Genomic DNA, 12,150 nt, shown 5'->3' with positions numbered 1-12,150 from the left:
TTACTTTGGGAAAGCTGTAACTTCATTTCCAATCAGATTTAGGACTCTTTCTTCATGGGGGGTGGTCCACAACCTGACTTCTTGGTTAAGCCCATTAATATATTTTTTCAATTTGTATTTGAATGCCTTTAACTAATGCCTTCTCCATTTCCCTATAGGACCCAGAATTGTTTGTAAGTTTCTCATTAATGGCTTGCTTTAAACTCTTTCTGTCTGGTTCCTTAAGACAGATTAGATAGATGATAAATCTAAGTACGGGAGTATAGGTCCATGTAGGGGTGTGTATGTGTATCTCTGTGTGTATTATATTTACTTTACTAGTTTCATGTTATTTGTTTGTTTGTTTATTTTGGTACCAGGTATTGAACCCAGGGACATGTAACCACAGAGTCATATCCCAGCCCTTTTTTATATTTTATTTTGAGATAGGGTCTTGCTGAGTTTCTTAGGGATTGCTAAGTTGCTGAGGCTGGCTTTGAACTTGGGATCTTCCTGCCTCAGCCTCCTGGGCCACTGGGATTACAGGCATGTGCCACTGTGCCCGGCTTCACTTTGTACATTTAAATTTTGACCTGTCTGTAGTTTGTTTTGGCAGAGTGGACGCAATGGAGGGCAGGGATGGGCTTTTCTGTTCTTAGTCTGTAGCACAAGAAAGGGAGACACTCATGCCTGTTTGTATATTAAAATGCAAAAAACAAAAACAATATGTTTTTCCTTCCTTCACTCAAGTAATGCAAGCTCAGGGCTCATACAGGTACACCCACGATCAAAGAAAACCACTTATTTCGCTATGACATATTTTCTGCAAGTACCTTTTTCTTAGTATATAGTTTTGGTTTTGAAACCTGTTTTTTGTCTGTCTTGCTTAACATGTGACAATGTTTCTAACTGCTAACACTTACTGCTTTAACCTAGCTGCTCCCAGACCTGGCTGGGCAGCTGGCTTCCCAGTGGAGCTTGTTAAAAATGATGAATTTACTACCCCAGGGGTTGGGCCCCAGCAAGGTATTTTTAACAAGTTCCAGGAAGGTGTTTGGGAGGTAGCCAGGCCACCCCTAACCAGAGCCCCCCAGCCGTACCTGTGATCGTCTGGGTCTCTGAAGTGATGGTTCTGGTGGTGGTCTGAGTCTGGGTGGCAGGCACCGTTTCCTCCGATACAAACTGGACTGTGCCGGGGGCTGTTCCTGCCGCGCTGGTCAGCTGGCAGCCGCTCTGCTTGTGAGCTACAAAGGCATCTAGGTTGTTAAACTGCTGCTTGCAGATGCCGCAGATGTGGATGTCCGGGGTCAGTTCAACCAGCACGGTGGTGCTGCCTGGAACTCCAGGGGACAAAGGGAGAGTCACCGATTAATTCCAAACAGCTTTAAATTACATTGCAAACCTGATTCCTGGTAGGAAAAGGGGCAGCGGGGCAGACCTGGCCAGCTGCCAGGTCAAAACCCTCAAACCCTTCTTCTTTCTTGCAAATAGAATCCCAGCTGTCTTAGTCGCAGTTACCCAGATCCAAGGGATGGCTCAGGATGACCTGTTGCCCCGGGTGCCTTTCTGCAAGGAAGTTCTTTGATGTGCAGGGCTGCCCGTCACTTTGCAGGAAGCAGCAGCCACCTCCTATCCCAACTAAATGGTTATTATGAAAATCAGTCCCCCCACATACCCAAACAACCACCACCACAAGAACCATTAGCCAAAATAATCTTGGTCCCCTACATATTTGTTGAGCCCTTCCAGCACACAGCTGGAAGAGTTTCTGGGGAACAGTTAGCATTCATGATAAAAAGGGTGCAGAAAAAGCTGGTGCTGCTCCCTCTTCTTTTGGCTTTCAATGTAGATGTGCAATTGGGGCTTCTGCGGCCATCTTGTAAATATGAGGACAATGCTAAGATTCTTATTGATTTTGGCTCTTACTTCACTGATCCCCTAATTTGGTTCTAGAATCAACTAATCCCAGACTTCTTGTTAGGCCAGGGTACTTCAAGTTTCTGTTACTTGTAGCCAAAATTCATTCCTAAATGACAGGGGCATTGCTTCTTTACCATAGTAAAAACCAAGAGTTAATACTGTGTTAATATTTGCAAAGCATTTAGCAAATATTAACACAGTATTATATGGCCCTATATTAGAAAGTACTATCTAAATATTTGTTAAATAAGGTATATAATTAATATCCCTAATATGAGAATCTCAATTTTTGTTTAAAAATTTTCTTTGCATTATTATGAGAAAACTCATGTTTATAAAAGAAGATTTGGAAGAAACATAAAGAAGCATATTTTTTCCATTTGTATCTCCCATGAACATTACAAATATATTTTCTTTACAATTAAAAATTGCACATGATCATGATATATTATAGAACTAATGTATTACAGAACTTCCTACATGATATTACATTAACATGGTGCTATACCATAATAATCTCTTTATAGGTATAATTACTTAATGGCAACACATTATTCCACGGTGCCTGTGCAGTATATAATCTCTGCAAAAATAAGGTATTTACATTATTTTCACTTTCCCCAAGTTAAATAGTACAAGACTACCTTTGTGCATAGATGTTTGGTATCCATGCACTATAATTTTCTGAAAATAAGATATTTACATGATGTCTAATTTTCTCCATGTCTAAGACAACAAGTCTCTGTGCAGAAACACAATTTGGCTGACTTGCTCAGGAGAGAGACTGCTGAGCATGGTGACATCAGTCATCTTGCAGAGGGCCCTATGCACTGAAGTCCTTTGAAGTCAGTGGCTGGAAGGAAGGAAACAGTCTCCCTGCAGCTACTGAATCACCTGCATGGGACTAACAGGTGAACAAGGACTGGAGAAATACAGTGGCTTGCACTGCTCAGGATTCCTCAATGATGGAGCAGGGCTGATCCCCAAGATAAAGGAGTTTGAATACCAAACAATGTTGCTGGCATGTGGAAGTGCACAAGGAATGAACTAGACCAAATCTTGACACTCTCACTTACCAAAGTGACTTTGGACTTGGCTTTTCTACAAAATGGAGAAGAGATCTTTCCACTTACTAGGGTTGTTGGGAAGATTAAATGAGATGGTGCTGGTAAAAGGCCAGCACCCCTTCTCCCCAAGCCTGTGACCTGGTGGGGTCTTTACTCTTCAAACATGGAAATAATTGAACCTCACTTAGGAGATACTGAGTTATAATGGTCTGGGAGTGAGGGGCTGGGGTTTAGGGAAATCTGTTCTTTTCATAAATTATGCAGAAAATACCCAGCCAAGTTTGAGAGTCAATGTCTCCCAAACTGTAAGGGCTAACAAGTTGAGCACTTACTTTGTGCCAGGTGTCTGCAAACCCTTGCGCCAGGCCAGGGTTCTCAAAACTTCCTGTGCTTCAGAATCACCCAGACAGCTGGTACAGATCACTGGCCCCACCCCGAGATCAGCTGGGTGGGGCGCAGAAAGCTCCTTTTAAATACGCACTCTCGCTCCCAGGTGGTTGGTTTGAGTTCAGCCCCCGGACCACACTTTGGGAAACAAAGCATCGGGCGATACTGGGGTCTTAAAAAGGTTGACGTCCTCAACAGGATAATAAAAAGGAACCCCAAACTCAAAAACAGCGACCCCAGCCCGTTTCCCATTCAAATCCCCACCTTTAATGTGGAAAAGGCTTTGCAATGCGCCGTCAAGACCTCGTGAGACTCTCCAATTCCCAGAATCCAAATTTGAGTCATCGAGGCATAAGTTTCCCCATCAGGGTTGCCCTGGTTACCCGGGTTCCCCTCTTCCTTCCCCGAGTCCCAAACTCCGCCTGGCGGGGCGGGAATGCACCGAGAGGTGCGATTGTCTGAGCCGCACGCCCTCCCCCACGCTCCCTTCCCGGGGGGTCTCACAGCGCTGGAGGGCTCCCCCAGTCTGGCTCCAGCTCGGGTGCGCCCCTACCCCAAGCCCACTCGGGCGCCCCCTGCACCGCGCCCGCCGGCTCCCCGATACGCGGCTCTCCGCCGTCACCCCGATTTCGGGGCCCCGGGCCTGGTAGCTGCGACGCAGACGTGCTTGGGCCCGGGCCCCGGAGCGCGCACTGGGCCCTGGAGCGCGCACTGCGCCCGGAAAAGCACTTACTTTGCACAGAGCCGGGGAAGCTCTCGCCCTCGCTGCTCGCGTTCATGGCCGCAGACTGGGAGGTCCCCGGCCGGCTGCGGTGCCAGGGCGGGGGGCGCTGCTCTACATGGTGCAAGGACTTTTCCTTTTATTTTTTCCACACCCCCCAACCTTCCTTCTCCCAACTCTGCGAGGCGGGGAGGACGGATGTAAAGCAAGCTCCACTTCCGCTGCCTAGAGGGCGCTGGCCGGGCCGGCCGCCCCAACCTGGCTCTGCATCAGCGCTCCCCGGGGAAGCGGCGGCCCATCCCGATCCCAGGCCGCGGAAACCCCCGGGTTCTGGGTGGCCGAGCGCGTCCGGCTGGGCAGGCGGCCCCAGGAGGACAGGTCGCACCCCTGCGGTTCTCGCCGGACGCCGCCACCCTCCGCCTTTGCACCTGCCGCCCCGGGCGTCTGGCCCCTAAGCTGCGGTGCGGTGGCGCTGTCCCGGGACGCCCGGGAGGCTTGCGGGAGACCGCTGCAGGCTGTAGATGGGGTGGGGGCGCGGGGTGGCGGGCCTCGGAGGACCTGGCGGGACGTGGCTCTGGGCAAATCCTCAGAGCGCTGGGTGGGTCCCCTGCCCGGCTGGTAGAATCAAGAGGACCGTGACCAGGTGGATGAAGGGAGGAATGGTAACTCGGGTCGTAACGCGGAAGATCCCTAGTCCAGGCCCCTCCAACTTTATCGCGCTCCACAGTCGCTAGGAGGCTTGTCCTTCCAAAGAGTTTCTGATTCAGTAGGTCTGAGGGCAGGCCCAAGAACGAGCATTTCTAAGTTCCCAGGTGAGGTCCCCCTTGTGGGTAGGTGTCCACACTCTGAGGACACTGCGCTCCCTGATGTGTCCTCACCCGCCCGGCCTCCTCTTTTCCTACTTTCTCCTCCTGCAGCCCATTTCCTCCAGCCCCGAGCGCTGGTGCTTTCTCTTCGTTCTGCACCCACCTGCCACCGCCCTGACCCTTGCGGGTCTTGATTCCAATCCGCAGCCTTAGGGACTCTGCCTTCTCTGGCCCCTGCTAGTACAGCAAGCCCCCTCCTCCTCCCGCCGCTGCTCCCCGTCTCACCCCTCTCGCCCCTGTATCTTTCTTCTTGGAACTTGCCACTTGTCACTTATTGTGTGTCTTAGTATCTCTGTTTTCCTATGTGTACAGATAGACATTCAAATAGATATATTTCCTCCACCCCCTTACTTTTAATAAGTCTCCATGGAACTAAGGATTTAAAAAAAAAATCTCTGTGTTTGAGGTACCCCCAATGACTGACTTGGCCTAGTGCTTGATTCATAGTAGGCCCTCAATAGAGTGCCTTGTGTCACTACTGGAACTTCCCCTGCTGCTCCTCTAAGAGTGTGCTTATCCCTCCAGCAATGACTGATTCATGTGCTCACAGTGTGCCAGGCCCTGTGCTAGGCCTGGAGGTACAGTCAGCCCTCCAGACAGATGCACTGCCTGTCTGAAGGTCAGGGTGGCAGTCTAATTGACAGAAAAATTCCTATTGCCCAGGGACTTCGAAACTGCTCATCCTCATGTGTCCTGTGTAAATAAACCTACTGGCTGACAGTTGTATCAAAATATTACACATACAATTATAGAAATTAAACAGGTTTTTTTTTTGCAGTGCCAGGGATCAAACCAGAGTCTTGCACATTCCAGGCAAACACTCTATCACTGAGCTACTGAAAGACCCCAGCCCAGCAACCTTAGACTTAGTTACAAAATTATTAGGGCATGTCACAAACCTGCAGACAATGTGTTTTTCAGATAATCAGTTAAGTGTGACCGATTGAAAAGGGAAAAACAGGATGGTTGGGAAAGAGCAGAAAAACAGATTCCAGGGCATGCCTGAATAAACAGGGGCTAATAAGCAGGAACAGAAAAATCAGAGTGCTCATATGTAACTGTCATATGGTGTAATTCCAGGAACATAAAATGAAAAATAACTTTACCCTTTAGGTAACCTATATGCTGGGTTCAAAATAGCCAATAAGAAACCTGTTGCTTACCGCCCGCACGAAACCTGCCCCTTGACCCTATAAAAAACCTGTACCCCAAAGCCCGGTGTGCCAGCTCACCAAAGCTCCGGCTGAGGTTTCGCTGAGCACCCACAGGCGTCTGTGTCTGAATAAACCTCATGCGTTTGCAGCCAGTGCCTCGTGCGTCTTTCCTGGACAGGGAATCGGTGGGTCTTTCACTACACTCCAGCCTCACACATACAATTATATACAGTATCTAATACTTGATAAAAATAAGAAAAATTATGTTAATGGTTTGTGTATTTATTATTCTTTTTACTGTCATTTCAGAGTGTACTCTTTCTACTTCCAAATAAAGTTTACTGCAAAACAGTCCGCTGTGTGTGTGCAGCCTCACTGTCCTGGTAGGCTGCATCCCGTGGTTGACTTCTACCACCTAAGTGAGTGTAAGAATACTCTGACAGTCACACAATGACAAAATTGTCTAATCAAGTCCTTTTCAGGACACATCCCTGTTCTTAAGTAACACATGACTGTAATCCAAACAGCAGTGCCATTTCTTGATTGTGATAAGATCTCCAAAGATCATAAAATAGGGTTATGCTAGAGCTGTGGGCTGGTGAGGACGGCCTCCCAGAGCAGGCCCTGTTTGCATAAAGAGCTGGGAAGGAGGCAGCAAATGAGGATGGGTGAGGCAATTCTAGCCCCAGGAACTGGTGGGGGGTGAGATCCCTGAGGCTGGCAAGAACTGGATGTAACTCGATGCCTACGGGGTGAAACTTACCTCCGCCCCGCTGCATTGCTCCAGCAGCTTGGTGGCCTTGCTGTTGCTGGATAAGCCCAGGTCTTCCTAAACTAGGCCACGGCAAGGGGCAGAATCAAAGGCAATGTCACTTTCCCTGAGAGTCCTTTCCCTTATCTGGCCTGCCATCTTGAAGAGTCCTTTCCCTTATCTGAAGATGTTCTTTCCTGGGACTCTCCACAGACCCTTTCTTACAGTATCTAACTAAGATGGCCAATCTATTAAATTATTTCCTTGCTTAAATAATGTCTGGCAGGAGACTTCCAGATTTTTTCTTAAATTATTAAGAGAATACAGCATTTTTTCCCCCTAGCAATGTCTATAGTAACAAAAATAATGAGCACATATTGACTGAGTTAACTATCGTAAGTTTTATGAGCAATGATATCCTTAATAAAATAGTCTATCAAGGGACCAATGTTTTTTTCCGTGATAAACATATTAACAAATGCACTTTCCCGCAGCAATCATTCATTGTTCGCTAAAAAAGTTCTCACGGCAAGAAATCTTGCTTATTTTCTTGCTTGGGTACAGCATCTACAACCTTGCTTGGTGTGGAGGAATGGGTGAATGGAAGATATTAAAAATGCAAATCTTTGTTTCAGTAAAAACACAGACAAAAATGTGATATGATGTCAAAAAATAGAAAAATTATAGATTCCACTTAACTTTTATGATAACTGTTATTTTTTAAACTTCCCTTATTTTTCTAGACAAAGGTTAGCAATGATGACTAACTCAGGGTTTCACATTTACAAAAGTACTGGTGTCAGCAGCCTCTCTACTCAAAACATATTGTGGGAAATGATGATCAAGGCTGATGAGTCCCAGGTCTGTTGGCCCTCTGCTCAGCTCCACATATTGGGGAAGCCTGACCTTGTTTCTTTTCCGGCTTCTGGGATGCCTAGCTTCCTTTTAGTTCTGGTTAATGGATAGAAGGAAGAAGCCAAATATTCCCCACCTGTCCCCTCCGTATTTTAGTGGCAGTGGCTCTATCTCTTCCCTAGCTCCAGATCCCACAGAAGGGACCTAATGGCCTCAACTTCTGCCAGTGACTGGTCCCTGGTGTCTATATCTGAAAACATCACCCTTCCCTTTGTTCTCCCTATCCTACCCCAGGTGAGGGAAGACAGTGGCTTCCAGGTGTTCTAATCATCCCACTTGGCTTCTCAGCTTTCACCACCTGGTATCAAGTTCCCTGTGTTACATTTGCTGACATCCCCAAAGTTGCTTCTTTTGCTCTGTTCAGACCCTGACTGACACAGTTGGATTAAACTGTATGGAGTATGTAATTTTGTTTTTGCTTTCTTGACCTCTCTGTAGGTGCTCTAACCTAGAGAGTGCTTCAGACGCTCTGAGGGAATTTGTTGAAGCCCACGTGCTTGGGCACCACCCAGATGTGCTGGAACACCCAGATATACTGTGGTCCAGGCCTGCAGGGTGGAGACACACCTCAGGTGACTCTATGGGCTCCTGACTTTATTGAATCCTGATCTGAAATCTTGGAAGGAGACCAGGGGGAATTTCTTTTGCAAAATGGATCCACCTACAATGTTTAGCAATTGCCCGCAATCCTTTAATAAATGTCCATGAAGAAACACTAAAAATAAACACCAAACCCTCTGTAATGGGATATGATCAAGACTGAACCTGTTGGGCAATAAATGGAGGGTACACAATTAATTATTTGGATGAGAGTTGACTTGGAATCTGGCCTGGCTCCTCACTGAGGTGGCACACCTGTAATTTAATATTATACTCGCTCATTTAACTTCATATGAACCAGCATGCACAGGCCTGATTTTTTTTCTTTTATATAATTAATGCATAAGCATGGAAACACCCAAGTGATATAAAGGGTGTTCAGTGAAGAGTGGGTGCCTCCCCAACCTTTCCCTTTCAGAAAACAACCACTGCAACCAGTTCACTGGGTGTTCTCTAAAAAAAATTCTTACCCATATAAAAATGGCAGATGCATATTCTTTCCTTCTTCTTAAACACTTCCCTAGAATGCAATCAGCCTTCCACACCTCGCTTTCTTGCATACGAATGTATTTTGGAAAATACTCTTTACAAGTGCATCTAGATTTGCCTCCTGGATTTAGGAAGGGTCTAGCTTTCTGCTATATATAAAACATATATCAATGTTTACTTAGGCAATCCTCACTAGGGAACACTCAGTTTCTAGTTTTTTATTACTACAAATCCAGGTGAAATTAATATCTAGATTTATATCTGAATCAAATCTGTACATAAGAGTATATCTGCATACTAATTTCCTAAAGAAGGATGGCTAGTCAAATCTTAGTGATTTATTCTTAGAGGCTCTTTATTCATCCAAATTCCCAGTCCATTCCAAAAGTATCCCTATTGCAATTGTTTTGATAATCCTGATTTTCATTAAAATGTCCTGGGAAGGATTTTAGTCAAGGCCAAGCTGGCTACTAAAATCAAAAGTATCCAAATAGGGGGGCTGAAAGTCTAGAATCTTCTTTTTTATTCTCAGTAGTCTGAGATCTGTGTTTCCTTCAGCAGGAGGGTCTCCCTCAAGGGCCTGGACCCCTTTTGCGTGTGCCTCTCCTTTCCCCTAGGCTGGGCCTGGGAAGGCCACTCCCTTCCTGCATTGACTTTCAGCCCCTGGCAGAGTCCAGTCAGGAGGTCCTGCTGAATGCAAGGGGGTGGGGCTGGGAAACAACTCTATAGTGGGGTGGGGGACATTTTGGTGGACAGGTGGTTCTGATGGTTGTCTCTGTCATGGAAAGGGCTCTCTAACGCAGACGATATATCATAAGGAGATCTGTGAATCTAAGCTTTTCCTTAGCTAACCTTAGTGGACAGGACTGGACTTCCTGTGGGGAATATGGTCCTCCCATATTCCACATCATGTTAATCAAAGTCTCCATCCCAGTGGTCTCAAAAGTGGTGATGTGATCCAGTCATAGCAGACATCTCCTACTATACGGAACTCCTCCTCTCAGCTTCTGTACCATGTATATTCTGTCCTTGTTTCCCAACTCAACTTCAGTTTCCTACCTGATGACCCAGGACCATGTCCACTTTTTCCTTTGGTGCTCCAGAACTCCCTTATGAAGACCTCTTTCAGGCTCTCCTAGGGTGGGCTAGGATCCCCGCTCCAGATGCCCAGGTATGGCGTACTCCAGGTCTTTCCACAGTGTATCTTCACAGTTGACTTGTCAGCCTGACTCAGCGAAGACACCTTTGGATACATGAGAGCTTTTCTCAGGGATGCTTGCAGGTACCAATGCCATCTGTCCTTCCAGTAGCTGGACAGGCCTAGTTACTGGGGATCCTCGGCTGGTTACATTGGTCAAGACTAATTTTTTGTCTGAGGCTGTGCCCAGTCTCGGTCTTTATAGGAAAATCTCATTTTCTCTTGTCAGGGATTGTTCTACCTGTGGACAATCACGTGGCCAAGTTCTGTTTAATGAGACATAGAGGAAATCTCTTGGAGGCTTCTGAGGAAAAAAAAAAAAAATTCCTTCCTGAGAAGAAAGAGGCACGTGAAAAGAATGTCCTGTTCTATTTTCTTTCCTACTTCCATTCTCTCTGCTCTGGCCTTTTCCGGGAGTGGACCTAGTTTCAGGGCTGCTGCTGCCATCTTGGGGACCTCCTGTGGCAAGCTTGGGGTAGAGAGCAAGGATGCAGAGAACCTGGTTCTTGCTGAGCCATTGAGCCAAATTGGTCCTGTCTGCCTCCTGGATTTCATTAAATAGCATTAAAAAATGTCCTTATGATTTAAGCTGGTTCTCCCCAACAGTTTTCACAATGGGGCAAATAATAAAATGATAATGATCGTAGAGCACATATGGCAATTGACAATACAGTTACAAATTGCCAGACTTTTACATGAGAAACTTGAACTGGCTTCGGTGGATGCAAATTTCTTGTGTCAGATTATATGATTAAAGTCGCTACACATGCTTCCTGTTTAGGCTTTTTTAAACTGATGTTCTTGTCACATATTTGATAAGCACTATTCATGAAAGGCATATCAGTACAAGGAGGCTCTATAAAAATATTAAACTAATTATGAAGACAACTTTTCAGAAAATTCCAACACTATCATTTTATATTAGAGCTCTCTGAGCAAGCATCTTCTTGTCTTTCATTGACAAATATTGAAATCTTTTATGATAATGTGGATGGCTCGCAAGTCCAATCTGACTTGCTGATGGAATATTACATATTTCACCATAATGATGAAACTCTCACTGGTAGGACACACAGGCATGGTTAGGTCAATTCCTTGAAGCTTAAAGCCACTAAAAGAGCTTCCATGAGAAAGCACAGAAACGTCTGGAAATTGGGACAATTATCAGGAATTCTGTCCAGACCCCCAATCCAGGCCACGTTGGTATGGGGCCATGTTCCCTGGGTAGCTGGAGCATAAACCCTCCAGTGGCCCTACTGCCTCTTGGCCCCTGCACCTAGCAGCGAGCCCTGCTGAGACGGACAGGCAGCCAGAGGAGCACGTTGACGCGCAACACGTGAAGTTCAATACCGTTCAACAGAGCACTGGATGCAGCAATGGAGATCAGCCTTGTTCAGTGGAGGACCTGAGGGAGGACTGATTCTGATTTTTGTTATAGAGAGTCCATAGTTACTGTATTTGTCACGATTCTTTCGGTTGCTAAGGAGAGGAGCCCAAATTCGAGCTGGCTTCTTATCAAGAAGGGAATATATGGTTCTCATCTCAGAGATGACTTTAAGCAGGATACCATCAGAAATGGCTTTTTTTGTCTTTCTTAGCTCTGATTTAGGAAAAAAAAATAGTTCATCCTGTTAAAATTTCAAATTTAGTTTCGATTTTTACCTACATATTAAAGGCACACAGTTCAGAGAATTAATCTACAAGGCTTGTTATGAAAAGCAGAGGTCTCCTTCCCTCTTTCTCCCGCTACAAAACGAATCATAGGGTAATGATGTTTGAGCAAATACTCCGTGTTTACATTATGTAAACACTATCCACAGCTGAGCCATAGTGTATTCCGATTACTTTTGCTTTTCTGCACAACTTTTTGTTTTCATTAGCGTTAAAAACATTTCCTTTTGTTTGCTTGCTTACTTTTCTATATATGAACACATCTGAATTATTCACCACTGGTTGTGTAAATCCTCTCTCAGTGTATTCAGAGACAGCCATCTCGGCTGATTTTCTATCAACCGAAGAAGATCCTTCAGTCTGGACTGGGGTAGCTGAGTAGCGATTGTTCTGGAATGTCATTCTGGGACTTCTTAGTTTCTCCCTCATGTC

At 45.8% G+C, this 12,150-nt stretch overlaps 1 protein-coding gene across 1 annotated transcript in view; it reads right to left on the bottom strand.

Annotated features, from left to right (window-relative positions):
• The window catches only part of Zfp64 (ZFP64 zinc finger protein), a 29,590-nt gene extending 25,329 nt beyond the window's left edge, over window positions 1-4,261 (bottom strand). The window contains exons 1-2 of the mRNA XM_076851926.1: window positions 4,087-4,261; window positions 1,080-1,319 (exon numbers count right to left, since the gene is read on the bottom strand). Of these exons, the coding sequence (XP_076708041.1) occupies window positions 1,080-1,319; window positions 4,087-4,132 (286 nt within the window). The 5' untranslated portion in view covers window positions 4,133-4,261. The remainder of the gene's footprint in view (window positions 1-1,079; window positions 1,320-4,086) is intronic.
• Between the last annotated feature and the right edge of the window lie 7,889 nt (window positions 4,262-12,150).

This window comes from Callospermophilus lateralis, chromosome 3 (genome assembly GCF_048772815.1).
Source record: "Callospermophilus lateralis isolate mCalLat2 chromosome 3, mCalLat2.hap1, whole genome shotgun sequence".
Lineage (NCBI taxonomy): Eukaryota > Metazoa > Chordata > Mammalia > Rodentia > Sciuridae > Callospermophilus > Callospermophilus lateralis.
The sequence above is the reverse complement of the archived record's forward strand: the minus strand, read 5'-3'. Positions and strand labels throughout refer to the sequence as shown.